Source organism: Cervus canadensis, chromosome 7, assembly GCF_019320065.1.
Source record: "Cervus canadensis isolate Bull #8, Minnesota chromosome 7, ASM1932006v1, whole genome shotgun sequence".
NCBI classification, from domain to species: domain Eukaryota; kingdom Metazoa; phylum Chordata; class Mammalia; order Artiodactyla; family Cervidae; genus Cervus; species Cervus canadensis.
Genome location: NC_057392.1, coordinates 26080037 through 26106908, shown reverse-complemented (window position 1 = coordinate 26106908; position 26872 = coordinate 26080037). Strand labels below are relative to the sequence as shown.

At 52.1% G+C, this 26872-nt stretch overlaps 1 protein-coding gene and 1 long non-coding RNA gene across 6 annotated transcripts in view; one reads left to right on the top strand and one right to left on the bottom strand.

Moving 5' to 3' along the window:
- Nucleotides 1-4093, bottom strand: part of SIM2 (SIM bHLH transcription factor 2) — a 49556-nt gene extending 45463 nt beyond the window's left edge. The window contains exon 1 of one of the 2 annotated variants that reach the window (XM_043474702.1): nucleotides 3900-4093. In XM_043474702.1, the coding sequence (XP_043330637.1) occupies nucleotides 3900-4074 (175 nt within the window). In that variant the 5' untranslated portion in view covers nucleotides 4075-4093. The remainder of the gene's footprint in view (nucleotides 1-3899) is intronic. The other variant, XM_043474703.1, reaches the window with a different exon arrangement.
- Nucleotides 4094-4815: 722 nt separating this feature from the next.
- LOC122445471 lies at nucleotides 4816-26696 on the top strand. Of its 4 annotated transcripts, none has more exons than XR_006270535.1 (5): nucleotides 4816-4963; nucleotides 20376-20554; nucleotides 20790-20918; nucleotides 24721-24823; nucleotides 26320-26696. It is a non-coding gene; the product is annotated as an uncharacterized LOC122445471 (long non-coding RNA). The 4 variants fall into 4 exon arrangements; XR_006270538.1 differs by lacking the exon at nucleotides 4816-4963 and adding an exon at nucleotides 8713-9043; XR_006270536.1 differs by lacking the exon at nucleotides 4816-4963 and adding an exon at nucleotides 10134-10365.
- Nucleotides 26697-26872: the final 176 nt, after the last annotated feature.

Genomic DNA, 26872 nt, shown 5'->3' with positions numbered 1-26872 from the left:
GGGGGCCTAACCCCAGTGACTGGCCACCCTGAGCTCTCCCAGCTCCGACCCCAGCCTCCCCAGGCCCAGCACAGATCATCAGATGGCGGAATAATTTTGCGCTACGTCCTGCCTGGCGTGGTCACACGCAGCGATGGCCCACCCTAGGCGCTTTCTGGGTTTCCAAAGCCGCCTCCCTTCCCCTGAAGAGAAGGCCACAGTGCCAAGAGGTCAGGTAGACCCTGCGCCCTGGGAACACCCGGCCTTCCCACCCACGTTAACCCACTAAGCTTTCGATTCTGAGTCCCTGACAAAGCTGGCCTGGCTCCCTTGCCCTCTTGACTGCCCATCTACCTCTCGACTTCTCAGCTCGAAGTTAAAGGGGAAGAACTGGTGGGGACCCCGAAAACAGCTCGTCTTCCAACTCCAGATGGTGGGTCCCAGAAGTCTGCCCAGTGGGGCCGGCAGCATTCAAGCTGCACCTGGCCGGGGCGGGGGGAAAGCAGCGAGCTCACGGGAAGGACGCAGACTGGAGGAGGTCGATATCCACCTGCTCTGGCCTGCCTCCTCACACCCCATCCCAGGAACCTTGCGCAGCCATGGAGCTGCTAATGGGCCCATTTTACAGACAAGAAGACCAAGGCCCAGCGGGCCAGCCTGCCAGTGCCGAGCCTTGGACCGGCTGTCTGGGCTGCCAGCGCCGTCCAGCTTGAAGACTGGCCTCCGCCTGGAGTGTCCACCTGGCTCCAGTCGCCTCTCCCTGTCCCCACGCTGGGGTGTCTCCTCCTCCTCTCCTTCCTCCCGGCGGTCTCAGGATGAACAGAGGTGAGGCCCGGCGGCCTCTCCAGCACTGGCCTCCCTGCCCGCGGCGGCACTGCCTGCCTGGTCCTCGCCAGGTGAGAGGGGACCTGGGGAACGGCCCGCCCCGCTCTGGCCTCAATTTCCTCAAATGCAAAGCGTTAGTCTGAGGATCCCCGTGGTTTCTTCAGCCTGTACTATTCATGTGTTAACTCCCTTGGTCCTAATGTGGCCTCTAGATTCTTCTTCACCCAGGGGTCCCGCCGGCTCCTGGGCCACCCAACGGCGAGGGTGTTTCCTTATCTTTCCTTTTGCCCTGAGACCTGGAGCAGATCCTGGAGCTCTCACCGCGTCGCAGGACTGGGGTGGTCCTGAAACCTCACTGAAGCCCGCCTCGAGAGACCCCTCGCGGTTCCACCAGCCTCCACCCCAACCCCGTACCACCTCCCGGTGGTCCCTCCCGAACAGGTTAAATTGATTTCGGGTGCTACTTCCGAACTCCCAGCCCTTCTGAGCTACCAGAGAAGGGAACTACTCATTTTGCACAATTGAGGTCTTTCTAAACTCATCCTTTTCTCTGCCCCGGGCACCTCTCCAGTCCCAGACTCACTTGGGGTTGGAATGGGGGGTAGTGTCGCCACCAGAGCAGCAGGGCCCAGGTCCCTGAGCCCAGGGAGGAGTCCCCCAGGCTGCAGCTCACCAGGACCCCCGGCATCAGCACCGCTGGAGCACTGGGGTAGACCACCTTCTGCTCCCCATTTTGGATGAACTGGGACCCCATAGGTCCAGGACTATTTACCAAACTCTAGGACCAAACTGCAATCCCCGACCCCTCCTGGAGTTCCAATCTGGATGGTCGCCCCCACAGGAGACGGACAGATCGCTAGGAGCGAAACACCGGGCCGGTGCTCAGGCTGCAGACCGCAGCCCGCCCACCCCTGCAGCCAGTCATCACAGTCCTGTCCGACTCTTCTGTGACCCTATGGACTGCAGCCCGCCAGGCTCCTCTGTCCATAGGATTTTCCCCGGCAAGAATGCTGGAGTGGGTTTCCATGCTCTCCTCCAGGGGATCTTCCCAACCTAAGGGATCAAACCCCAGTCTCCTGCATTGGCAGGTGGGTTCTTTATCTCGCTGAGCCTCAGGGCCAAGAAATTCTGGGCCTCAAGGCCTGGAGACTCGCTTCCCAGAGCTGGAACCTGCAGCCTCAGCTGAAGTACTTGCAGCAGCAGTCCACCCACCAGTTCCCAATTTGTAAGCTGCTTTCCTGGAAATCGCCAAACAACGAATGGCCTGCAAGTTAGCCCCTTTCTCCAGACTTCTAACTCAGTTCTGACTTGCTTAAAAATCATTTAACCTTGGGACGGGAAAGGAGGCTTCCGTCCCATCTGGACTCCGCACCTGCTTTGTAGCATGCCGATTACTGACCGGCTCACTATGGCAAACCAGTTGCCATCCCTCCTCCCTGGGTTGGAAAGAGACTCAGCTTTTACAAAACCTAATTCTCCCCTAACTTTCACTGACACTTCAGCAGGAGAGGAATCATCTCTACTTCGGTGGAAGGTCGACAAGATAAGTCACTACCGCCCTCCCGCCACCGCAGCTCCCAACGGGAGGAGTCCAGTCGAGTTGGGGGCACCAGATGGGGGGTGGGAAAGGAAAAGAACTTTCCCTTCTAAGAACTCGGGGCTCTGGCGGTCAGGTCACGGGCTCCTGCTCGCGGGGGAAACGCTACAGCCGGCTGCACGGCGCAGCTGGAAGGCGCAGGGCACCGGCGGGGACAGGCCACCGCTTCCAGTCCTCTGGGCTCTGCGTCCTGCGCGGTGCTGGGCTCCAAGCTGCCCGCTGCGGAGCGGGAGGACAGGCCCTCCACACTCCATCTGGGAGGCGGTGTGAAAGTCGGCTTAAGACCCAGAGATGATGCCAAACACCAGGTTCAGGGGCGCCCACCATACAAAGGTCGGGTTTACGGACTTCAGGTCGATCGCCCGGCTTGGAACCGCCTTAACGGAGGTGCTCTTTGCTGCAGGGACACCTGTCATGACGCTGCGGCGACCCTTCCCTCTGCCCTGTGGCCGAAGGCATCTCCCTAGTCCCGGCGCAGCTCTTGGGACTCTGTCGCCTGCAGGTCTCCGTGGGGTTGTGCCCCTCAGGCCCAGAGCAGAGCGTCTCAGAGAAGGGTCCTAATCCCTCCTGCCAGGCCGCAGCCCCTGTGACTGGGTGCAGAGACACCGGAAAGGCATCGGTTCAGAGTCCCAGGGATGCCAAAAGGACCGCTGCGGTGATCAGGCCTCTTGCAGCCCAGAGGTGCCCGCGAGGCACCCACAGGCCGGGTCGGGGCAGGGAGTGCCGTGCCCAGTCGGCCACCATTTCTGATCACGGAGAGACTGCCAGGACCTCGGAGGGTCCTGGTGACCCTTGACCACCAGGGCATCTGCCCCTCCCAGGCTTGTAATTCCAATCTAGAAAAGGTGACTCTGCTCAGGCCTGCCTGCCACTTCCAAACGAACCGCCTCCCTCTGCCTCTCCTGCCTCATCTGGCTTCACCTCCTTGAGCCGAGTCTCTCCCACCCTGACCTGGGTCTCTTCCCACCCTGATCTCTGGAATCCCAGCCCCGAGAAAGCTGAGCAGAGAGCAGACAACCGGGAGGCCCCAGTCTGAGGCCCAGGCTCCCCAGGTGCTCTGCTGGGAGCTCGGCCTGCAGGGCCCGAGCCTCCCAGTGTGTACTCCAGCCTCTCCCAGCTGCGACCAGCAAGCACCCTTCAGTTCCCGCCGAGGAACACTGCCCTACTCCTTCATGCAAAGAGATGTAAGAAGGAAAGAATAAAAGGGGAGTTAAAGAAATGAAGAAAGGAAAGAGGAAAGGAAAGGCCAGGCTGGACTCGCACACTCATGCAACGATTTCTGGTTCGTCCCTCTCCAGCCTTGGCCCAGAGGATGGTCTGATCGTCTGGGCACCAGGCCCCTGGCCCCTCAACTCCAGGAGGAGCCGAAGTTCTCCGCGGCGACCTCCGCCAGATGTTCCGGCAGCGGCCCGAAAGGCTCAAGCCGCCCCTCCGGGAGAGCTCTGGCTCCGGCTTGGGCCTCCCAGCGCTCCCGGCCGCCCACCTGCGGGCCTCTCACCTTCGGGAAAGACGGCGCGCATCTTCAGGTAGCTCGTGGTGAGTCGGATGATGGACGCCTTGTCCAGCTGCGAGGTGATGGCCGAGGGCAGCGGGAGCAGCTTGGCCAGCTCATAAAACTCGCCATTTTCCTTCTCCCTCCTGGTCTTGGCCGCATTCTTGGACTTCTCCTTCATCGCGCCTCGGCTCCGGGCATATTAGACCCGGCGGTGCTCCAGGCCCCCTGAGCCGCGCTCCGGCTGCAGCGGCGGCGATGGGGAAAGGGGCGCGGGATACCTGGCGGTGGGGGTCGGGGGGTGTGGGGCGCCGCCCGCGCGAGCAGGTGCGCGGGGGCCGACCGGGGGACACCGGGGTGCCTCTCTGCAGCCGCGCGGGCCGGGAGGTCGGGGCAACCCGGCGGCGCCGCCCTGCGCTCCGCCCGCCGCCGCTGCTGCCCCGGGGCACAGCCTCCCCCGGGCCGAACTGTCCCGCGGCGAACTGGAGCCCCGGCTCCCCGCTCGCTTCGGCCGCACTCTGCCTTCCTTCCTTCTCGTCTCCCCGGGCCGCGGGCTTCCCTTCCAGGGCTGGAGAGTGGCCGGCGAGGAGGCGGCGGTGCTGTGTTTTTAGTCCTTGACCGAGTGTTCGTACCCGCTGCCGCGAGGCCCCTCCGTTCTGGAGGGCGGCACGGGCGGCGGCGGCCGAGGAGCCATGGGGCGGAGGGGGAGCGGAGGCGGCTGGGCCCGGCCCGGGAGCGCTCGCCTGCTCTCCCTGGCGGTGCCCTGTGCCCGCAGCTGCGGCGCCCGGAGCCCGCGATCTGCCGCCAGGCGCAGAAGTTCCGCGGTCCACGTGCGGCCGAGACGCGTTTGTTTATGGCGGACCCGCCTTCGGGCGGAGCGCTCGGGCGCCGCGGCCCGGGGAAGTGGGGAGGGGGGGCGGAAAGAGGCGGGGAGGAGGGACCGCGGCGGGGGCGGGGGCGGCCAACCTCGCCTCCAGACCCCGCCGCGGCCCCGGAGTCACAGGCGCGCCTCCGCCTCCAGGGACTCTCCCGGGAGAGACCCGCGCGCTCCGGGCCTCGAGGAAGTGGCGGTGAGTGCCCGGGGCGCGCGGCGGGGACGGGCTCGGGCGAGCTGGTTGCGGGACCTGGGCGCGGGGCGGGGGGTTGGGGGGGCGCTGGAGGGCGAAGGAGGGGGGAAGGGGTGCCGGGACCTTCTCGATGGCTCCCGGGCAGCTAAAGGGCGGCGCGGCCCGAGTGCCCCGCGGTGGAGGATGAGTCCCCGAGCCCGCGCGGGACCCCCGCTTCTCCCCAGTTGGCAGGGAGAGCCGAAAGTACGGCGGGGAGGCCAGTGAGGGAAGAAAAGCGCCCCCCCCAGCGCCCCCCGTCTCAGGAAACGGCACGAATGAGGCTCGGAAGTGACCCTTCTGCCCTTTCTCTCCTCGAAACGCGAGAGCCAAAGATTAGCGCCTGCCCTAGAGGAGTTAGAGGCCGCGGGGACGCGCGGATCGCACGGAGAGAGGGGCCGGGGGTTGGGTGGCGGGGGGGGGGGGGGGGGGGGGGGGGGGGGGGGGGGGGGGGAGTCGAACCTACCGCTGAGGCCTTGCTCTGGGTGGCGGAGAGAACGGGGTTCACCGGTACCCGCTCCCGAAGCCCGACCCAGGGCAGCAGGAGTTTCAGGGAAGCGCGGCTGGAGCCGGTGCTGCGGGGGCGACGGGCTCCGAGGGAGGCGCATCGGACGAGCGTTGCTGGGACCGAGGTGATGCGGGCAAGAGGCAGGCGGAGTAGGGAGGCGCCCTTGGAGACGCGGCCGGCCGCAGGGCGTAGGACTTCTGGGCGCTTTCCCTCAGGGCCAGCCTGGACCTCCTCTCGTATCCCCTCCCATCCCAACCCCCTGCCTGCAACCCCGGGGGTCCTCCTAAGTACCCCGGTCGCGAAGGTCGCACACCCCCCCCCCCATCCCTTCCAGAAGCTTGAATCTTCTGGACGTGGTGTGGACGCAGGCACTGGGAGGACTCTTCCCGGCGCGCGGGGTCAGAGGGCAGCCGCAGTGGACGCAGGGCAACGGATCCAGGGGTCCCTCGGCCACGTGCTGAGGCTGTGGGCTTGGGGCTGTAAGGGGCCCTCCGATCTAGAGGTCATCTAGATCTAGATGGACATCTAGAGGTCAGCTCCGGAGCCGCGGGGCCAGGCTCTAGGATCTCCGTCCTAGGTGGCTCCTCTCCCCTGGCCCGGGAGGAGCCTGCTACTCAGCGCGCCCACTGCCGTACAGTGACCTGGAACTCGCCTCCCTCCCCGGCGTCTGGAGGACAGGGCCTTCGGCCACCTCGTCGGCTGCAGGCGCCCCTGACCTTTTCCAGGGACCCCTTTGAAGGTCAGAAGTTCGATGGCGTTGGAGGCGTCGTAGCTCCCTCGGTGGGCGGGACAGGGTGCGCAGACCCTGTCGTGGCCCCCGCCTGCCCCAGCGTCCCGCGGAACCCACAGCCGCGGTCTTACTCGAAACCATCGAGCCTAGGGAGCTTCGGAGTTGGTGGCCCCCTACCAAATAAATGCCCAGCGCACGAAGGAACTAGCCCTGTTCCTTGGAGTCTCGGATCCAGGAGCGCTTTCCTGTTCCCAGCCGTGCGCGCAGAGGGTCGGGCCGGCGCGCGAGCGGCGCGGCTAGGCAGTGCCCAAACGCAAGGCACCTCCGGGCCCGCTTCTGGGCCGGGAAGCCCGCACCCGGCTGCGCGGACAGCGGTGGTCTCCCGCCTTCCGGGAGAAGGGGCTCCAGGAGGGGACGGACTGCCCGCTGGGCCCCGCCGCCCTCTCACAGGCCTGCCCCCGAGTGCGCTCAGGCACCTTCCTGGCTTCGGGGGGAGATTTAAGGCTTCGCATCACCCCCACGATTTCCGATCCTCAATTAAGGACCCGGGAGAATTCCTCCTGAGCTTGAAAGGGATTACCCGGATCGCAGAAACATGGCTAAGTGGAAGTGGGAGAAAGTCGACAAGTTAACAGGAACAGAAACGTTCCTGAAAAACGTTCCCGGATTTTACGGGAAACGGGACTCGAGATGTCGATACCCGGTCTGCACAGTGGGCGCCGGTGAGACAGTTCGCATCGTGTGGTATCAGACGTAGCATTCTGGGGCGTCTGAAGATTCGCACATGGGGGGGTCACAACCCAAGATTCGCACATGGGGTCCTGTCCGGGACCACAGTCTGCCCCAGCAAACGTCCAAGAGGGCATTCTATCACCCCCACCCCACCCGCAATATATTCGTTCAACACACACACACAATGCGCGGTGACGAGCCTGGACACAGCAGCCCCGAAATAACTGAAAGTACCTGGGCGCGACCTCCGGGTTTCCCCAGGAGGGAAGCCTAGAGCTGTCTGCATGGAATGGCGAAGGAGGGACCCCTGAGCCTAGCTGAGGTGGTCCCCAGGCACTCCCCACCGAAGGGAAAAACCTGGGGCCCAGGGGACACTTGGGACAGCACCCACAGGATAGAAGCTCTGTGTAAATCGGGAAAAGCATTAACTGAAATGTTAGCCAGCGGCCGCCGGCGGGGACAACTCGTGTGTATTCCCTGCTCCACGGTTCCTGAGGGGCAGGGATTCCCTCCTAGTCTGTTTTGAGAGCCGATCGCGTCGTCCAGAGCACAGAGACGGGCTCGCAGGGAGCAAAGAAAGACCCCACCGTCGCGGGCATCACCCAGAAACAGTCCTCCTGGCCCGGAAGGAGTGGGCAGAATCTGGAATGCGTGGAGGCTGGGGGCCCGGAAGAGGGCAGGTGGGACACCTCAAGTCCAAAAAGCTTCTCCGCGCTTGCGGGGGGCCTGCTTGTGGGGCGCCATCAGCCTCCACCCGTCCTGCTTCCAGAGCTTGAGGCGCACCAGCACGCCTATGCACGCGCCGCACCCCCCCCGCCCCCCCCCGCCCCCCCGCAACACCTCTTAGAAATTTTCCATTAGGAAACTGATCTGGAAGAAATTGAGGCCCGGAGAGGAAGGGGGAGGGGCCCCGCCGACCCACATCTGCTTGGATTTTCCGCTTCAGATGCTCCGCAACTGTTTCTCCTCCAGGCCGCGCCCGGCGCCTACCTGAGGCCCATCCCCCGCGGAAACCGACTTTCGCGTGAGATCAAGGCGGAAACGCGCAGACTTTCCACCAGGGATGGGCTGCTGCGGGGGCAGAAGGGGATCAAAGACTTTGTCCTTAAGGAGGCGGGGAGGAGAGGACTTCTCGCAGGCCTCGCACTCGATTTGGAGGGAGTTGAAATCTCTGAAGAGGTGTTTAGGGAGAACGCCAACCGCTCAACAAGCTTAGCCAGCAGAAAACCCGGGACGACTGAGGTGTGAACCTCTTCGGTTTATAAAGCCTTTGTCTACACAGGCGATTAGTACGATGCTGTTACTCCAGAAAATCCAGCTCGGGTTCGCCCTCACATATCCAACTATTTCATGGCTGCCAGGTGTTTTTGGCCTGAGCTATCCAAAAAAAGTACTTCGATTTTTCACTCCTTTCTCGGTGGAAGACCAATGGAGATGTCACCAACTTTTCCTGGGCTCATTGCTCCTCCCAGAGAGGATCGGACAACCATTACAATGTTATTCCCCTTCGTATAAAAGTAATAAGAGGTATCCAGAGCAATTTCCTAATGGTATCCATTCTTCGAGAAGCCCAGACAGTAACTCTCTCTGCTCACTCACTCCCAAGTAGTGAAAGGAGAGAAGTTTCTTTTTTGTTTTGTTTTGCTTTTAATACCTTATGTCACTGGTAGCTACCCCGTAGGAGAAAGTGTTTGCTTTGGGGTTGGTAGGCTTCTTTCTGATTATCTGATTAGGAGTCGCAGTAACCAGGACAGATCCGCCCTCCTGCACGGGGTCCTGGGGTCCCTTGATGCTTGAGTCCCCCGCAGAGTGTCCCAAGTGGCTCTCCTGGGTGGGAGGGGGAGGGAAGGAGGCACCACCCAGCGGGGGATTATTCCCACCTCCCAGTCGCCTATCCCCGCCTGCTCAAGGCTTACTCTGCGTCCTGGAATTCCGAAAAGAGCGCGGTCCTTCTTGGACTTGGTTCTGGGATTCCATGCTAGAGGGGACCACCTATCCAAGGAAGAGAGTAGCTGCCGCCTGTTTTCTCTCCCTCCCTCAAGGCGAAGACATTTAGGGATCAAAATCAGTGCCTCTGGTAATTATAGTGATTAGCACAGTCCCCAGCGAGGGCCGCGGAGAGCCACGGAAGCCGCGGCCAGGTTTGGAGACACAGGCTTCTAGTTTTACCTGGGGGTGGGGGTGGGATGGTGAGGGGCAGCCCTTGCTTCTGCATTCCTTCCCTGTATCCCAGACCTAGCCCCGATTTCTGCCCCATCTCTGAGAAGGTGCCCGGCGCTTTGGCACCCTCACAGTGCACACAGACATCCAGTGTCCTCGGGAGAGCGCGAGGGTCCTGTGGGAGCGCACGCGGCGCTCAGCCACCCGCCAGGCATCCCGGCCGAAGAAGAGGGGCGCTGAGTGTCCGGCCCTGGCCTCCTCCCAGCCTTCCACGGCCCAGCGTCACGGAAGCCTCTGAAACACACTCCCAGCGTGCTCTCGCCCCGGCTTAACAGAAACGTCGCCTCAAAACTCTGGTTCGGGGAGAGGCGGCCCATCGACTCCCGGGCAAAACGTCGCTTTTTGCCTCCAGCGAGCCCGCGATCGCGTCTGGAAACCCTTGTGCTGGAGGAGTCTTACCAGTCCGGTGTAAGCTGAAATTCCTCAGTGGTTATACCAGTTACAGACCTCCTTGAAATCTGAAAACCAGTTTATTGACGAGGGCGCTGAAACCTCCTTTCAAAAACATCAACCAAAACTTTTCCTTAACAAAAAACCAAAAGCAAACCCGAATCTCCCCACCAGAGACAATTTTTGCATATCGAAGAAAGCACAGTTTTGTTTTTTTTTTTCCTCACGGGTAGTAATAGTAATCGCCAACCTTTAACGTAAGCCTGACTATAATATAGGGCTCTTAAAATACTTTGAGGACACAAACTCGTTTTATTAATATTTAAGTAACATAAGGGACTATATGCACAGCGAAGCGAACATGGAGGGAAACCGCCCTGGCCTAAACAAATCTGTAGGAAGAGGTACGCTCATTCATTCGTGGTTTAGTAGTTACACAGGGCCAGCGGGCGGCCGGGCAGGCAGAACCCGCTCCCTGCAGCCTGGCCTGGGCGCGCGCGGCCGCCCCAACCCGGGGCGTGATCGTCTTCCTGCTTCGCGAAGATTTTTATTTTTTTTCTTTCGTTTTAAGGGCTAGCATGGAAGGCGGGTTTTCTGAGAGGTGTGTGTGTCCAGGAACACACTCTTCCATCCCAGGAGGAGAAGGTGGCGACGCCCAAAGCAGAGAGCCATCCCGCGTCTGAGCTTTCGGACGCTAAAGCCGGACTTCAGAAAGGCTGGGTGGTGGGCACCCGGTTGGGTACCGCACCCCATCTCGCAGGGCACGCAGGCGGCGGCGGGAGCCCCCTGGTAGGCCTTCTCTTTCCTGGGAGGAAATCTGGTTTTGGAAGTTGCTGTTCCCCTTCAAGCCACGGGCCGAGCTTCAGGCATGCCTGTGGCCAGAGGTCATCTGAATTCCGCAGAAGGGACTCGGGACTTCTACTCTGGGTGCGGGCCCAGAAAGAGATCCTTGCGGCCGGACTTTGCGATGGGGTTCCCGCCGTTTGCGGGCTCAGAGCCTCGGGACCGCCCGCGTGGTTAGAAACCCGGGAGTGGGCAGGTTGGCAGAAGGGGGCGCAATGCGCACGGCCGCAGGAGAGGCTGAGTCTACGCGGAGGGTACAGGGCTCTCGGAACAGTGGCAGACCCGCGCGCACGGGGAGGGGGTGTCAGTACACTTGGGCAGGGGGCTGGGGGCGCAGTGCACGGGGAAGGAAGCTCTGGAGCAAGCGTGCGCGCTGCGCTCACCGCGGGGGCGCAGAGTACACCCCGGCAGGGCCCGCGTTTGCAAGGAGAGAAGCCTGCGCGGAGCTGGAGCGCGTGAGGCTGTGCGCGCTGGGAGGTGTGCGGGACGCTCGCAGGCGTTTGTGAGGGGTGCGGGCGTTGTCCCGCGCGTGCCCGTCTCTCATCCTCCCGGTACGCGGTCTGCCCCCTCCCCAGATCCTTTCGTCGTGGAAAGGAGGGGCCTGGGGTCCGCGAGAGGTCTGGGGAGAGGGTGAGAGCCGGCGCGTGTTGATGGATGGAAGTCTGGTGGAAAAGGAGAGACCCGTACTTTCATCTCGGCTTCGCCAAAGATCCCTGAGCCGTCCCCAGCTCGCGCGCTTGCCCGCAGCCCGGATCCGGAGTCGGGTTCTCAGGCTGGTGGTTCCGCCTTCTGGGAGGGAGATCCGGCGTGGTACCCTGATTGAGGAGGGAGGTGCGATTCCCCTACGCCGTCCCTCGCCCCCTCTTAACTGCCCCAAGACAGAATTCCTTTTAGTTGCCAGAACAAATACCCAGGAGGAGGAGCACGTTTTCGCGTAAATGGGGACTTTTTCGTATAACACTTTTTCTCAGTTCAAGAGTATTTTCCCTGGCAAAAGTATCGGTTAGCTGATAAACTCCAGGGTGAATTCAAACTGTGCGGTTTAGGACTATTTTTGGCCCCAACTCCAGCACCGTCTTCATTTTTTAGAGGGCAGAAACAAAAAAACACCTTGGTTACAGCACCAACGTTCTTTTCGACGAACGGGTGCAAAGACATTATTTAATCTGACTACGAAATTCTCAGTTTTTATCTCCGAGAAGCTTTTGAACCAGGTGAGCCCTCCGGCACCCGGCGGATTTTCAAGTTCAAGGGTACTTTGTTGTCGCTTTCCCCCTGACAGCAGGGGCGATCAGGGTGTGAGTGTGCGCAGTGGCTTCGTGGAGTTGTGCAAATGCTACTCCGCTCCAAAGATCGAAGCTAATTACACTTTTCTTCCAGTGGTGTGAGACTTAGTTTCAATCTTGCATTTCATTTTGGAGAGTTCCCACCAATTACTAAGCCACGGGCTGGCATGGGGTGGGGAGGGGCGAGGAAAGTTTATTGCGAAATCTAACTTTTGAATAAATACGAGCAGGCGTGGGGAGAGAAATGCGCGGTGGTGAACGCCGTCGTTGGAGCGTCGTCTGGCGACCTGGCGAGACAACAGGCGCCAGGTTCCACGTCTTTCGGGGGGCTCTCTGCACGGTCTAGACCAAAAGTGATAGCCGAAAACACTTGTTGAACGCCTTAAATATCGGCAGTGAGCACTGCAAAGCTCCTATACGAATCTGCTTTACTTCCTGGAGAGTTGAGGACCGGGGAGGAAAAAGCCCAGCGCCGTGACTCCCGGTGCACAAATAATTTTAGTGTTTATTGATATCTACTTAAAGTAATTGACCAGAAAATACCTCCCTGTCTAAGCCACATAAAGAGTGCTCCATTGAAAGCTAATTGACCTATTTATGTTTCAGTTTAGCTTGATGTCTACATCGTTCTTTTTGCAAAAGCTGTCAACTCTGACAAAGGAAGGAAAGTGGAAGCCAGGGAAGCTGCACCTGCAGAAAGTGCTGGAATTCTCAGTCCAGCCCCACCTCACTGTCCTTTACCTGTACTTGGACCTTTCTTACTTAGTCGTTTGAAATCCAGCAGTTACTTGGGTTTTCCTAAGTAAAACCCAGAAAGGGAAATTCGTGCTCATTAACATGCACAAACATTTAAATTTCTGAGTGGCCTGGATTGAGTCAAGAGGAAAGGATTCTTCCTGCCATAGCCACAGCAGATCCTGTAAAAACTGACAACTTTCAGTGGAGGATAGAAAGGCAATAATTTAGACACACAGAGAAAATCCCTTGCTAGAAAAAAAAAGAAAAAAATGCTCCAAGTAAAAGTTAGGAAATTTATTTTTGTACAAAAATCTTTTGAACCTTTTTTGACAGTAAATGTATTTTGTTAGTTATGTGGGTGGATCTGAATTTCTCTGAGACCCTTTGCACGTGTGAATCTGAGATTCACTCACAGCAAAGATGAGTAATGGATCTTTGAGGAATCCATGCTTTAAAGTTGATGTTCCGTGTTGGTCATGGAAGCAGCTTCACTTTCGATACTTTATGAGGTGGTTGTCAAGGGAACCTTGGGTAAAATTTCTCAGGAGTGTCTCTGAAAACATTATTCATAATTAAAAAATGATGCATAGAAATCACCAGAAAAATTATGGCAAGTTATGTTCAAACATGTTTTTCGACCATGTGGAATAAATAAAATCATTAAGGTCTGGTTGGGTAAGACTGCCTCCCTGCCTTCCTTTGACCATGCCAGGAGGATCTGATAGAGCTTCATGGATGTGAGAGCAACCTGTGGAGTATGAGCTGAAGGGGACCTCCGTTTTCCCTAGATATTTCCTGTATTGAAAATATAAATTATATTTCCATCCTTTTAAGACTCCTCCAAAGTGTAATCCAAGAGGTGCATAAAGTAGCACTAAAAGGGGGCATCTTTAATACCCGTAGGGTTTGGGCTTTTTCTTTTTTTTTAAAGGGGGAATAAAGATGGTGAAAAATCCCATGTGATAGAGTCTGAAAGATTGAATGAACCCTTTGGAGCATAGACCCACAGTCAGATGATGTGCCACAGGTTGGTATCTTGGTGGTGAAATTCTCAAGACAGACTCTGTTGCTACCAAACTTGGCTCTGCAGGAAAGAGCAGTTCATTGAGGTCCCAAGGTTTGTAGGGCAGGGCTTGTCAAGCTGTGTAGCAGCCTACACTGGCTAATGTAGCTTCCGAAGGCATCGGATTTACAGTCTGACTTATCTTGGGCTCTAGTGGACTGTGACAGTATGTCAGCTGCTAATATTTATGTGGAGAAGCAGCATTTACTAGGGCAGTGGACTTATGAAATAATCCAGACAGAAGCCCTTGCACTCACTAAAAACTGCTCCCTGAACTACTCCCTAAAAGAATGGGTGCAGTTGGCAAGCCTGTTCGTGGTCACCCAGATGCACCGTGGCATACTTTATTAGGTCATTTTTTACCTCTTTGCAGTCAGCTAAACCAGGAGCCTATGTGATGAGTCACCTGGTGTGTGAAGGTGGCTACAACAGATAGGTTGGCTGCATATTCCAGGCACTGGTTATTCATATGTAGTCTAGAGCTGGCCTCACTTAGGAGTAGCTTGTACATTATGTTTCAGAAGGAATGTAGTTCTTTGAATTGGGGAGTTCTCCCTCTCTCCTGCTTGCAAACAGGCTGTTACTCATTTGGGAGACATTCCTGGGGGGCCACAGTGTGCCAGGCACCCAGCCACGCATTCTCGTGATAAGTGTCCCTGCTGTGGAGTCAGTCCATCCTGCCTGCCTGCGAGAATCTGGCCTGCTAATGTGTATCAAGGGCCTTGGAAATGTTCACAGCTTTTGAGCTAGTACTTCTGTTTCTCGTCATTTGTCGAATGGAAATGATTTCCAATATGACAAAAGCCTTTCTTATAAAGTTTTTCTTTAAATGAGTTCTTGCATAATGGTTAAGAATGCAAGCTTTGGTGTCACATCTAGTTTGGTTTCTGTCTAAGCCTTGGTTTTGTGATCTGTACAATGGGGATAATAGCTACCTCTTAAGAGGGTTGTGATTTTTAACTAAAATCTGGTACCATATAATTCAAACCAGTCAACCCTAAAGGAAAAAGAAAGTGAACGTGTAGTCACTCAGTCATGTCTGACTCTTTGTGACCCCTTGGACTGTAGCCTGCCAGGCTCCTCTGCCCATGGGATTCTCCAGGCAAGTATACTAGAGTGGGTTGCCATTTCCTTCTCTGGGGGATCTTCCCAACCCAGGTATTAAACCTAGGTCTCCTGCATTACAGGCAGATTCTTTTCCATCTGAGCCAACAGGGAAGCCCATCTCAACCTTGAATTGGAAGGACTGATGCTGAAGCTGAAGCTCCAATGCTTTGGCCACCCGATAGGAAAAGCCAACTTATTGGAAAAGACCCTGATGCTGGGAAAGAGCGAAGGCAAAAGGAGAAGGGGGTGACCGAGGATGAGATGGTTAGTTAGCATCACCAACTCAATGGACATGAATTTGAGCAAACTCTGGGAGAGAGTGGAGGACAGAGGAGACTGGTGTGCTGCAGTCCTTGGAGTCACAAAGAACTGGACACGACTTGACTTAGTGACTGAACAACAGCAAAACCATATGATTCACCCATTTGAAGTGTACAATTCAATGTTTTCTAGTATATATCCACATATATGTGCAATCATCCTCAGAAGTCAGTTTTAGAACATTTTTATCACCTCCAAAAGAAACCTCCCTAGCTATTAACTCCCAATCCTCCCACCCATACCACTAGCCCAAAGCAACCACTAATCTACTTTCTGTCTCTGCATTTCCCTATTCTAGACTTCCACATGAATAGAATTCTACAGTATGTGGTCTTATGTGTTCGGCTTCTTCCACTTAGCATGATGTTTTCACAGGTCATCTATGTTGTAGCATGTATCAGGACTTCATTCCTTTTTTATGGCCAAATAATATTCCATTGTGTGGATATACCACATTTTCTTTTTTTTTTAATTTATTTTTTAAAATTTGTTTTTTCCATTTATTTTTATTAGTTGGAGGCTAATTACTTTATAATATTGTAGTGGTTTTTGCCATACATTGACATGAATCAGCCATGGATGGGGAACACATTTTCTTTTTTAAAAATATTTTATTTATTTGACTGTACCAGGTCTTATTTTCGGCCCTTGGAATCTTCAGTCTTTGTTGCAGCATGTGGGATCTGAAGTTGTGGCATGCAGACTCTATTAGTTGCAGCATCCGAACTCTTAGTTGCAGCACATGGGATCTAGTTCCCTGACCAGGGATCAAACTCAGGCCCCCTGCATGGGAGCATGGAGTCTTAGCCACTGGACTGCCCGGGAAGTCCACATTTTCTTTATCTGCTTGTTGATGATCATGTGTTTTGTTTCCACCTTTTGGCCATGATGAATAATATCCCTCCAACTTTTACTTTGTTCCTGTAACAATTTTGAAAGTGAAAGCTGCTCAGTCGTGTCTGACTCTTTGTGATGCGGTGAACTATAGAGTCCATGGAATTTTCCAGGGCAGAATACTGGAGTGGGTAGCTTTCCCTTCTCCAGGGGATCTTCCCAACCCATGGATCCAACCCAGGCCTCCCACATTGCAGAAGGATTCTTTACCAACTGAGCCACAAGGGAAGTCCAAGAATACTGGAGTGGGTAGCCTGTCCCTTCTCCAGTGGATCTTCTCGACTCAGGAATTGAACTGGGGTCTTCTGCATTGCAGGTGGATTCTTTACCAACTGAGCTGTGAGGGAAGCAATATTTTGTAAATTTTATAGCAAGGAGAATCTGGCCTGGGTAACTGCTACATTTGAGTTTGGTTTTAAGGAAAAGGCAAGATTACAGATTTCATCCTTGTATTGGCCAGTTAGGTCAGTACACATTCAAACTGTTCCAAGACACATTTATAGGTTTCATCTGTACCCTTATGTCCAGCAGACTAGTTTATAATTCGTGCTCTTGGTCACCAGGAAGATAAGACTATAAGCTCATCTCTGTTCTTGCCTGGGAAATCCCATAGTCAGGCTACAGTCCGTGGGACTGCAAAAGAATTGGACTTGACTGAGTGGCCAAACAACAACTAGTCAGAAAACAGCCCTGTGGTTGGTAGCACTGATTGTGGTGATGTAACAGAGGTCCTGAGATTTGACTTTTGGCATTTTCCCTTTAGAAATTTTATCTCCTGGGCATTGGGAAGGCTCTGTATCTTGATCTGGGTGGTGGTTACATGAGATTCATGTGAAAAATTCATCAAGCTGTGTACTTAAAACTTGCATATAATATTTAGCTATATGAAAATTACTCTCTGTTTAAAGAAGAAGAGAAATTATAAGCAGGCAGAAATTATAATCAGATCACCCTTTTAACTCAGCCATCCTAACTACTTCTGCCTTTCTGGCTGTTTCTAAATGACCACAGAGACAGGCCACACAGCTGGTCAGGGACAGAGCTGGGGTTTAGTCCAGCTCTTACTCACTCGGTGTGGAGTGTGACTTTCACTGGGAACTCTTCCAGTGCCTAGGATCTGCCTGAACTGTGTGGCGAATGAGTACTGGGGCTGGTCGAGGGGCTCAGGTCTCCTGGACCTGGGGTGAATGCTCTGTCCGTCCTGCGCCCCTCTTTAACCCTGGCCCCCAGTGTTGTACTGGTTTTGCAGTAGACGGCCAGTAAATACCTGTTGAGTCAGTGTTACCGGAGCAGAGTTATTGCCGAAGGCCAAGCAGACTGCCCACTTGGCAGTTGCTGGAAAAACCAAGGCAGGAAACTCAATTCTTATTTTTTTCCCCATGGCAACACCAATGGCTGTTGGTCTGTCACAAGCGCATGGAAAGTTCCCACTGGAGATATCAGAGCTCTCTGGCAGGACCCGTAGGTGTTAATTTTAGCTTTCAATGACTGATGCCCTTGTATAATTTAATGGGTCAGGAGGAGCATGAGCGAAAGCCAAGATTACTCACTCGGAGAGCTTTCCTTTCCTGTCGAGTACTTGCTGAGTTATTCAGTTTGTAAAGGACTTGCTACTTATTCATTTATTTGGAGAGAGTTTCCGCTCTTTTGAGTCTAGCCTGATAACTATAAACGATTCCTTAAATCTATTAGCAATCTATCCTATCAATTAGATCTTCCTTGAGTTTGTGCATTAAACATGAGTTCAACTCACAGTGTCAGATGCTAAAAGGCTATAGATATAACCATAAAATAAAATGCTCGCATGTCCCTACATACTCTGAGTTGAAAGATACATAGGTTGAATGTCAATTACTTGGAACGAGGAAGTGAATATCCGCAGGGGTTTCTGTGTCTGCCCCATTTTACTACTTGAGTCCTGGTGGGAAATGAGGACTTTCATATTGAGGAGAGAGGCTTGTGCTTCTGGAGAAATAATATCTCAGCTCCCAATTGCAGCGGTCCTGGGGTCACTGGGGATAGGACTCTCTAGCTGAGCACAGATTCATGCATTTGACTTTGTGCACCGTCTACTTCCACACTGTATGTAACCCGTCATACCGGGCCTCAGGTGCATCAGCTGATGAAAGAGCTTTCTGAGCTTTTGCCTGGTGGTGGTCCCTGCTGATCCGCAGAATAGCTTCAGCGGGTTGTGTTCCTTGCTTGTTCAGTGGGCTTTGTCGAATTCTTTGAGTATTTTATTACATCCCTCCCTAATTAATTTTGGAAAGTCAGCAGAAAATGGAGAAAGAGAATCATAGACTTCATGAATGCAATGTATTAGAAAGGAATCATTAGATGCTGTGAAAGTGTGGGTCTTTAGATTCAACCAGATACTCCAAGAAATCAAACTGCCCAACTGTGGACCCAATCGTGAAGGAAAAAAATGATAATAAAGGACACGGATGAGGTGCCGAAATACAACAATATAAATACATCTGAGGTAAGCAAACAGGTAACAGGGGGACATCTGTCTCTCTGTAAAAGTATTTGACTATACTGTCTATAAAAGAAGGCAGGATAGAATTAGGATACGTCATGTGGTAAACCTCTGATGAAATTATGGATTTCATCAAAGGTCACCTCATCATCAACGGCTAATAGAAGGCATTGTCTTTGGTTTCCATTCATTTTACTGATTTGCCTAGAAATACTTTTTTTGTTGTAGTTATTTATCGTGCTTGACTCTGTGGTTTGATGTCTCTTGTCATTTTAGAAAATTCTCAGTAGTCTATCTTCAAATATCACTTCTCTTTATCCTCTCCATCATCTTGTCCCCACTCCAGTTATACCTATGTTAGATCTTTACAGTGAGCTCCACATGTTTCATATGCACCTTTTTTTGCATTGTTCATGCTTGCGATTTGGTCCAGTGTTCAGATTAAATCTGATTTCCCTTTCTCTCAGGGTATAGACCTGAGGTCTCTGTTGAAAGCTTTTATCAATCCTGAGCCTCAGAAAGCCTCAAGGCTCCTCCTCTCTGGCAGGCCTGGGATTCTAATTTTTTGCATCTCTAGTAGCATGGTTTGCATTAGTTTCCTAGCATTGCTGTAACAAATTACCACAAACTTGGTGGCTTAAAAACGATAGAAATGTGTTCCCCCACAGTTCTGGAGATCAGGAATCAAGGTGTCATGAGGGCCATGCTCCCTCTGAAAGCTCTCAGGAAGAATCCTTCCATGCCTCTTCCATCTTCTGGTGGCCCCGAGCATTCCTGGGTTTGTAGCTGCAACACTCTGATCTCTGGTTCCATTCTCACAGGGTCTCTTCCTGTGTGTCTCTGTGTCCTCCTCTCTTCCTATAAGGAGGCCAATCATGGAATTTAGGGCCCACTCTGAATCAGAATGGGCTTCCCTGGTAGCTCAGGAAGTAAAGAATCTGCTTGCAGTGCCGGAGACCTGGGTTCGATCCCTGGGTCGGGAAGATCCCCTGGAGAAGGGAATGGCTACCCACTCCAGTATTCTTGCCTGGGGAATCCTGTGGACAGAGGAGCCTGGTGGGCTACAGTCCGCGGAGTCACAAAGAGTCACACACAACTGAGTGACTAACACTAACACTGAATCAGGATAATTTCATCTCAAGATAAACTAACTATTTACATGTCCAGGTAAGGTCACTCACTGAAGTTCTTGGAATTTGGGGGTACACTGCTTACTGCTCTGAGTGTGCTGCCCACATATATCTCTTCCCCCCACCCCCACCCCGGTTCATTTGTTTTCTACCTATCACGTTAGAGGCTATGTCACGTTAGAATGCTAGAAAAAAAAATTCTGTAACATGATGTTAGTGGACAGTGTCAATGATAAAACAAAGATGGAACATACAACAAAAACAGAAAGCAAACAAACAAAGAAAAGGAAGAGATCTTGGCCAGATCAGATAACGGGTCTGATTGAAAGTTCTAAGCTGTTTGGAAGGACATGTGGGCAGCTGGGCTTCCATGTGGGGTGATTGAGAAGCTATTCAGTTTTTTCACTGCGGGGCCCAAGCTATGAGAATCTATAATTGTTTTGTGTGCATGTGCATTAGTCGTGCAGTTGTGTTTGACTCTGTGTGACCCCACAGACTGTAGCCCACCAGGCTGCCCTGTCCATGGGATTCTCCAGGCAAGAACACTGGACTAGGTTGCCATTCCCTCCTCCAGGGGATCTTCCCAACCCAGGGATTGAACCCAGGTCTCCTGCACTGTGGGCAGATTCTTTACCAGCTGAGCTACCAGGGAAGCCCAAGAATACTGGAGTGGGTAGCCTAACCCTTCTCCAGGGGGTCTTCCCAACTCAGGAATCAAACCGGGGTCTCCTGCATTGCAGGCGGATTCTTTACCAGCTGAGCTACCAGGGAAGGCCCCAAATTGTTCTAACTGGGGCCATTTAGTTTCTTTTTTGGTCAAATCCTCCCATTTCTTACCTGGGGAAAATACACCTCATTCCAGTATTCTGGGAACTTAAGTGGGAGAGACAGCTGTTCAACATAGAGAAGTTCACTTAATTCTTCTATTTTCCATCCAGGTTTCTGCTCTCACCTTCTGCTCTGCCTGCTTTGCCTGAGTCTGGGGACTCCACAAATGGAAGATTTGGAGACAAAAGTATTTAGAAAAGAAGTGTACTTGAAAAAAATCTGTTAAGAATCTTCATGGGCTAGAAGGATTAGATCATCAAAAAAAAAAAAAGAATACAGGTATCTAAAGGTAAAAAAATTCTCAAAATTACCAAGGTTACTGAGATTACAGTTGGTCTGTGCATGGCAGAAAAATAGCAAATTTATCACATGGTTGTCATATTCACAAAGGTCCTGACAAATCTCCAAGCAGCAGGATTGCAGAAGTCTGGGAGAAAGTTGCTTTTGCTAGGGAGCTAGTAACTTACAGGAAAGGCTCAAGATTTCTTTTATTTTCCTGATCCTGTTTTGTTTGTTTGTCACAGGTACAATGTGTTTTTTCCTTTCTGACTATGAGATGAAGTGTGTATGATTACCCAAAGTGAGATGCCATTTTGCTTCTACAGTTCCACCTGGTGGTCAGGTTTCTGGCCCTGAGGCACATACTTAACCACGTGAGTTTGTTTTACTAATTTTTTTAAATTCAGTATTTATTCATTTGGTGTTTCATTTAGTTCAGTTGCATCCAACTCTTTGCGACTCCATGGACTGAAGCATGCTGGGCTTCCCTATCCATCACCAACTCCCAGAGCTTGCTCACAGTCATGTCCATTGAGCCAGTGATGCCATCCAAACATCTCATCCTCTGTCATCCCCTTCTCCCGCCTTCAGTCTTTTCCAGCATCAGGGTCTTTTCCAATGAGTCAGTTCTTCGCATCAGGTGGCCAAAGTATTGGAGCTTCAGCTTCAGCTTCAGTCCTTCCAATGAACACCCAGGGCTGATCTCCCTTAGGATGGACTGGTTTGATCTCCTTGCAGTCCAAGGGACTCTCAAGAGTCTTCCCAACACCACAGTTCAAAAGCATCAATTCTTCGGCACTCAGTTTTCTTTATAATCTAACTTTCACATCCATACATGACCACTGGAAAAACCATAGCCTTGACTAGATGGACCTTTGTTGACAAAGTAATGTCTCTGCTTTTTAATATGCTGTCTGGGTTGGTTTAGTTTTATTTAATTAGTAGTTTTATCTACATAGGTAAAAAAGAGGTGAATGATAATAAAACACTCCTTGTGTATGGTTAACAAGACTAGAATCATACGATCCTAAGACCCAAGAGTTAGCTTTGCCTGTAAATTTCCTACTCATGCATGTCTAAGAGTTTATTATTATAAGTTCATCTACTGAGAATAGGAATGAAGAACCAGCCATTCATCTCTGCTTTGTTTTGCCTGCAGTGCCTGTATCTGTAGGGACATCTCTTTCTCAAGTTTGTCAATGCCTCATCTGCTTGTGACTCTGCGAAGTGACTGGGATCAGCTGGGTGGTTCTTCTGCTGTCCAGGACTGCAGTCCTCTTGGGGCTCGACTGCGCTGGGACAACCGAGACGTCTCATTTACCTGTGACAGGATCCCCTGGGCAGGACTTTCTCTGGGGAAGTTCCTTGGGGTTGAGAAGGCATGAGAGGCTCTCAGTCTGAGAACCAGGCTTGTGGAAGGGGACAGGAGGGAGGGAAAGCAAGAAGCCATCTCCAAAGTGTTGGGTGGCAGGGACGTCTAGACAGCTGGGCTGGCTGGAATGCTGGAGAGCAGGGCCTTTCTTTCTTTCTCTGTCAAGTCCCAGGGTCCCCTTCTCTCTCCTCTGGCTTCTTCATGGGCTCTTCTCAGCAGGTGGCTGCACTTCTCATGACGCAGCTCAAGGCTCCCAGAAGCATAAAAGCAAAATCTGTCAGGGTTTCTGAAGTCTCCTGCCATAGTCTTTTGGTTAAGATAGTCACAGGCCAATGCACAGATTCAAGAAGAGGGGAAATAAATATCTCTTGGTGTGGAGAATGCCAAACAACTTGGAGTCATCTTTATTCTTCCACACTAAACAAAATCTGTGTAAGTTGCCAGGGACTGCCGTAACAAATGACCAGAAACTTGGTGGCTTGAAACAACAAAAATTTATTTTCTCATAGTTCTGAAGGACGGAATCCAAAATCAAGGTGTGGGCAGAGCTGCACTCCCTCCAAAGGCTCTAGAGAGGGATCTTCCCTTGTTCTGTCCAGCTTCAGATGGCTCCAGGCATCCCTTGGCTTGTGGCTGCATCATTCTAGTCTCTGCCTCTGTCTTCACACGGCCTTCCCGGCATCTGTATCAGTGCTTGTGTGTGTGTGTGTGTGTCTGTGTGTTCAGTTGTGTCTGACTCTGTGATTCCATGGGCTGTAACCCACCAGGCTCCTCTGTCCATGGGATTTTCCAGGCAAGAATACTGGAGTGGGTTGCCATTTCCTCCCCCAGGGGATCTCCTCAACCCAGGGATCGAACTCACATCTCCTGCATCTCCTGTATTCCAGATGGACTCTTTACCACTGAGCCACCTGGTACCCTTCCCTTCTCTCTCTTTCTCCTTTTTCCTTGTAAAAGGACACTTAGCAATTGAATTTAGCACCCATCTCAAATTCAGGATGATGTCATTCAAGATCCTTAACTTGACTGCATTTGCAGAGACCCCGTTTCCAAATAAGGTCACGTTCACAGGTATTGAGGTTGAAGACTTGGATGAATCTTTGAGGGACACAGTTCAATCCATCCTGCTAACATGAGTCTTTTTTAATTATCCTACTTGGAATATATTGTACTTTCTGGTGATGTGGCTACATGTTTTAAACAGTTCTGGAAAATGTAGTCATTATATTTAAAAATTTTACCTCTCTTCCTTCTTCTTTATATTTTCCTCCTGGGTTCCCAGTCATGTATGTACTAGTCCAGGGGTAAATTTTTTTCTGTAAAAGGCCATTGAGTAAATATTTTAGGCTTTGGAGGCCATATGATCTTTGTCTCCAATACACAGCTCTATTGTATTGTGAAAAAAGCCATAGGCAACACACAATCAAATGAGTGTGGTGGTGCCATTAAAACTTTATTTATTAAAAACAGGTGGCCAAAAAAACAAAAACAAAAACAGGTGGCCAGCTGGATTTGACACACAGGCCATAGTGTGCCAAGCTCTGTGCTAGATCTTGTTCTTTTTCTATCTCTTTTATACTTTTTCATATCTTTATCCCTTTGTCTCTGCTGTATTCTAGAAATTTTATTCAGATATATTATCCAATTCATGAATTCTCTCTTTAACAGTGTGATCTACCATTTAACACACCCACTGAGTTTAGTTTTTTATCCAGCAGTTATGTTATTAATTTGAAAAGTACTGTGTGTTTTTCTCCTATTCTATCAGTTGATATCTAATGTTTTCCTGTTTATTCATAAATTATAAGTGTATCCTTTCTTTAGATGTTTTGTATTTCACAATTCTGCATGCTGTTGCTACAATAGAAACATCTGTAGTCCTTGGGGACCTACAGCTGTTGTTTCTTGTTTCTGTTAGCTTTTGTTCATAGTGACTTGCCTTTGCAAATATTTGTGATTTTGTTTGTGCTGAATTTTAATTTGTAGGATTCCTGTAAACTAACCTGAGAAGCCTTCCCTCCAAAGAGGATCTACACCTGCTTTTACCAATAGATGGGGAAGCCCCCACTTGTCCATACAGTTCACCTTGGGATTATTAAGTTTTTTGGGGGTGAGAATCTCAGATTTGGGTCCCTCTCTGGGGCTTCCCAGGTGGTTGAGTGGTAAAGAATCTGCCTGCCAATGCAGGAGATGCTGGTTTGATCCTTGGGTTGGGAAGATCCCCTGGAGAAGGAGATGGCAACCTGCTTCAGTATTCTTACCTGGAAGATCCCATGGACGGAGGAGCCTGGTGGGCTACTGTTCATGGGGTCGCAAAGAGTTGGACCTGACTGAACACACACACACACACACACACACACACACATACACACACACACACACACACACACACACACACACACACACACACACACACACACACACACACACCCCTACCTCAGGACAGCCCCACCCACTCCCTGTTGCCGTGGTTCAGGCCAGTTTCCACCACTCAGACTCCTGGTTACACCAGCCCTGTCTCCCTCCTGGACTTCCAGCCAGCTCCTGCCCAATCCTGTCCTCGTTCTTGGTGATTCCTGCTCAGCTTCTGGTCACGGAAAACTGGAGACCCCCAGTTCCCTCTTTTCTTCCCTGCCCCCTCTTAGATTCAGCGTTCCTTTGTGTGTGCATCTGTCTGTTTTATGAATAGATCTTGTGAAGCAGGTCAGCCCCAAAGCACCTACTTGCTCAGGGTGTGGAGACTGTTGTAGAACTTACCTTACCAAGGAATATACACCTTGGTAACTTGTTGGGTGTCACTTTAGGTGGGAAAGCATGGACTTACACCCCACGCTTCTCATAAATGGAAGAGCCTTGGTCTCTACCCCACAGGTGGTCATGAGGATGGAACATCTCCCTGGACAAAAGGTAGGTACTTCATACATTCAAGTATGAAATTAGAATCACAGGGACCTCCTCCGGGATTCAGCCTTGCATTTAATTCTTCACCTTCCCCTCCATCGTGGCTCCCTGTCCACCCAGTGGATTATCCTGCATGGCCACCATAACCCTTGCTCTGAGAAAATGCTAGGATAAATGTGTATGTGAACCCTGCTAAATAAGGTGGCCCCGGGGATTCCCCTGGTGGTCCAGTGGCTAAGACTCTGAGCTCCTAATGCAGGGAGCCTAGGTTCAATGCTTGGTCAGGGAACTAGAGCCCACATGCTGCAATTAATAGCTGGTGCAGCCAAATAAAAAGCATATGGCCCCTTCTAGTCATACCAGTGTTTTTTGTTTTTTTTTTTTTAATTTGTTCATGCCACACGACCTTAGTTTCCCAACCAGGGATCAAATCTGCAGCCACTGCGTTGGAGGGGCAGAATCTTAACCCCTGGACCATCAGGGAAGTCCTGTGGTATCAGTTTTGACCAGGGGCGGGTCCAAAGAAAAGTGAAAGTGAAAGTTGCTCAGTCGTGTCTGGCTCTTTGCGACCCCATGGTCTATACAGTCCATGGAATTCTCCAGGCCAGAATACTGGAGTGGGTAGCCTTTCCCTTCTCCGGGGGATCTTCCCAACCCAGGGATGGAACCCAGGTCTCGCACACTGCAGGCGGATTCTTTACCAGTTGAGCCACAAGGGAAGCCCAAAGTAAGGAAGCTCTGACTATAGAATCTGGGACATTGACAGAGTTGTTTTGCAAGGTCAGAAGGGAGAGTTATTGGGGAACCTTTTTGGCTCCCCTGAAATTGCATTAAATATTCAATGGCCATTTGCTTAATCTGACAATAGGGATGGCTGCATGTGGAGACAGGCCTGTCATTATTCCTGGCTCTATTAACATGAACAGCTGAAAGAATATGATGCAAAAATCCCCTTACGTAGAACCTCCCGCTGAAAAAACAACCAACTTACTATGTGCTCATATTTATTTAAATCTCTGAACAGAGCTGTTCTCTGCTGAGTTATAATGAGGAGTGAGTTTTCCGAGGGTGTGATTTATGAGCCTTTCACAGATGGGTTTTAAATGGGGGGACTGACAGTTCCACTCCAGCTATGGCAGGGCTGGGGTATTTCAGGCCCAGAGGAGCTGAAATGAGCTGGTGGGAGGCAGGGGAAGGGGGGGTAGGTGGGCGGATCCCATCACCAAGGGCCAGGGGCAGGCAGCCAGCCCTGGCTCTTGCGCTTGGTGAGCTCTTCTACCCGGCGATGCTGGATTATTCCATTTTGTTTCTCTCGAGGAAGAAATAACACATGTTGACATGAAGATTGAAAGTGGGGTCTCTCCTGTGCCCCAGATGGCCCCAGAAATGGAAACATTCACACTTCTTTCCTGCTTACGCTTCTTCTCCCTAGAACTGTTTGGTGATAAGGTTAGCATTTCATTGGATTTTTAAAATTTCTTTCTCTTTATTGTGTATTCCAGCCAGCAGCGGTAGGATGCTGATTCCCTTTAGGATGGACTGGTTGGATCTCCTTGCAGTCCAAGGGACTCTCAAGAGTCTTCTCCAACGCCACAGTTCAAAAGCATCAATTCTTCGGGCGATTGGAAAATGCCACCCGCCTCAAGATATGTTGACATCTTAGTCCCTTGAACCTGTGAATGAGACCGTGTTTGGTAAAAGGACTTTGCAGGTGTAAGTTGAGCATCTTGAGAGGAGACCATCATCCTGGATCATCCAGTTCAGTTCAGTTCAGTTCAGTCCCTCAGTCGTGCCCAACTCTTTGTGACCCCATGGACTGCAGCACGCCAGGCCTCCCTGTCCATCACCAACTCCCAGAGTTTACTCAAACTCATGTCCATTGAGTCGGTGATGCCATCCACCCACCTCATCCTCTGGGACAAATCATCCCTTTCTCCTCCTGTCTTCAATCTTTCCCAGCGTCAGGGTCTTTTCAAATGAGTCGACTCTTTGCATTAGGCGACCAGAGTATTGGAGCCTTAGTTTCAGCATCAGTCCTTCCAATGAACATCCAGA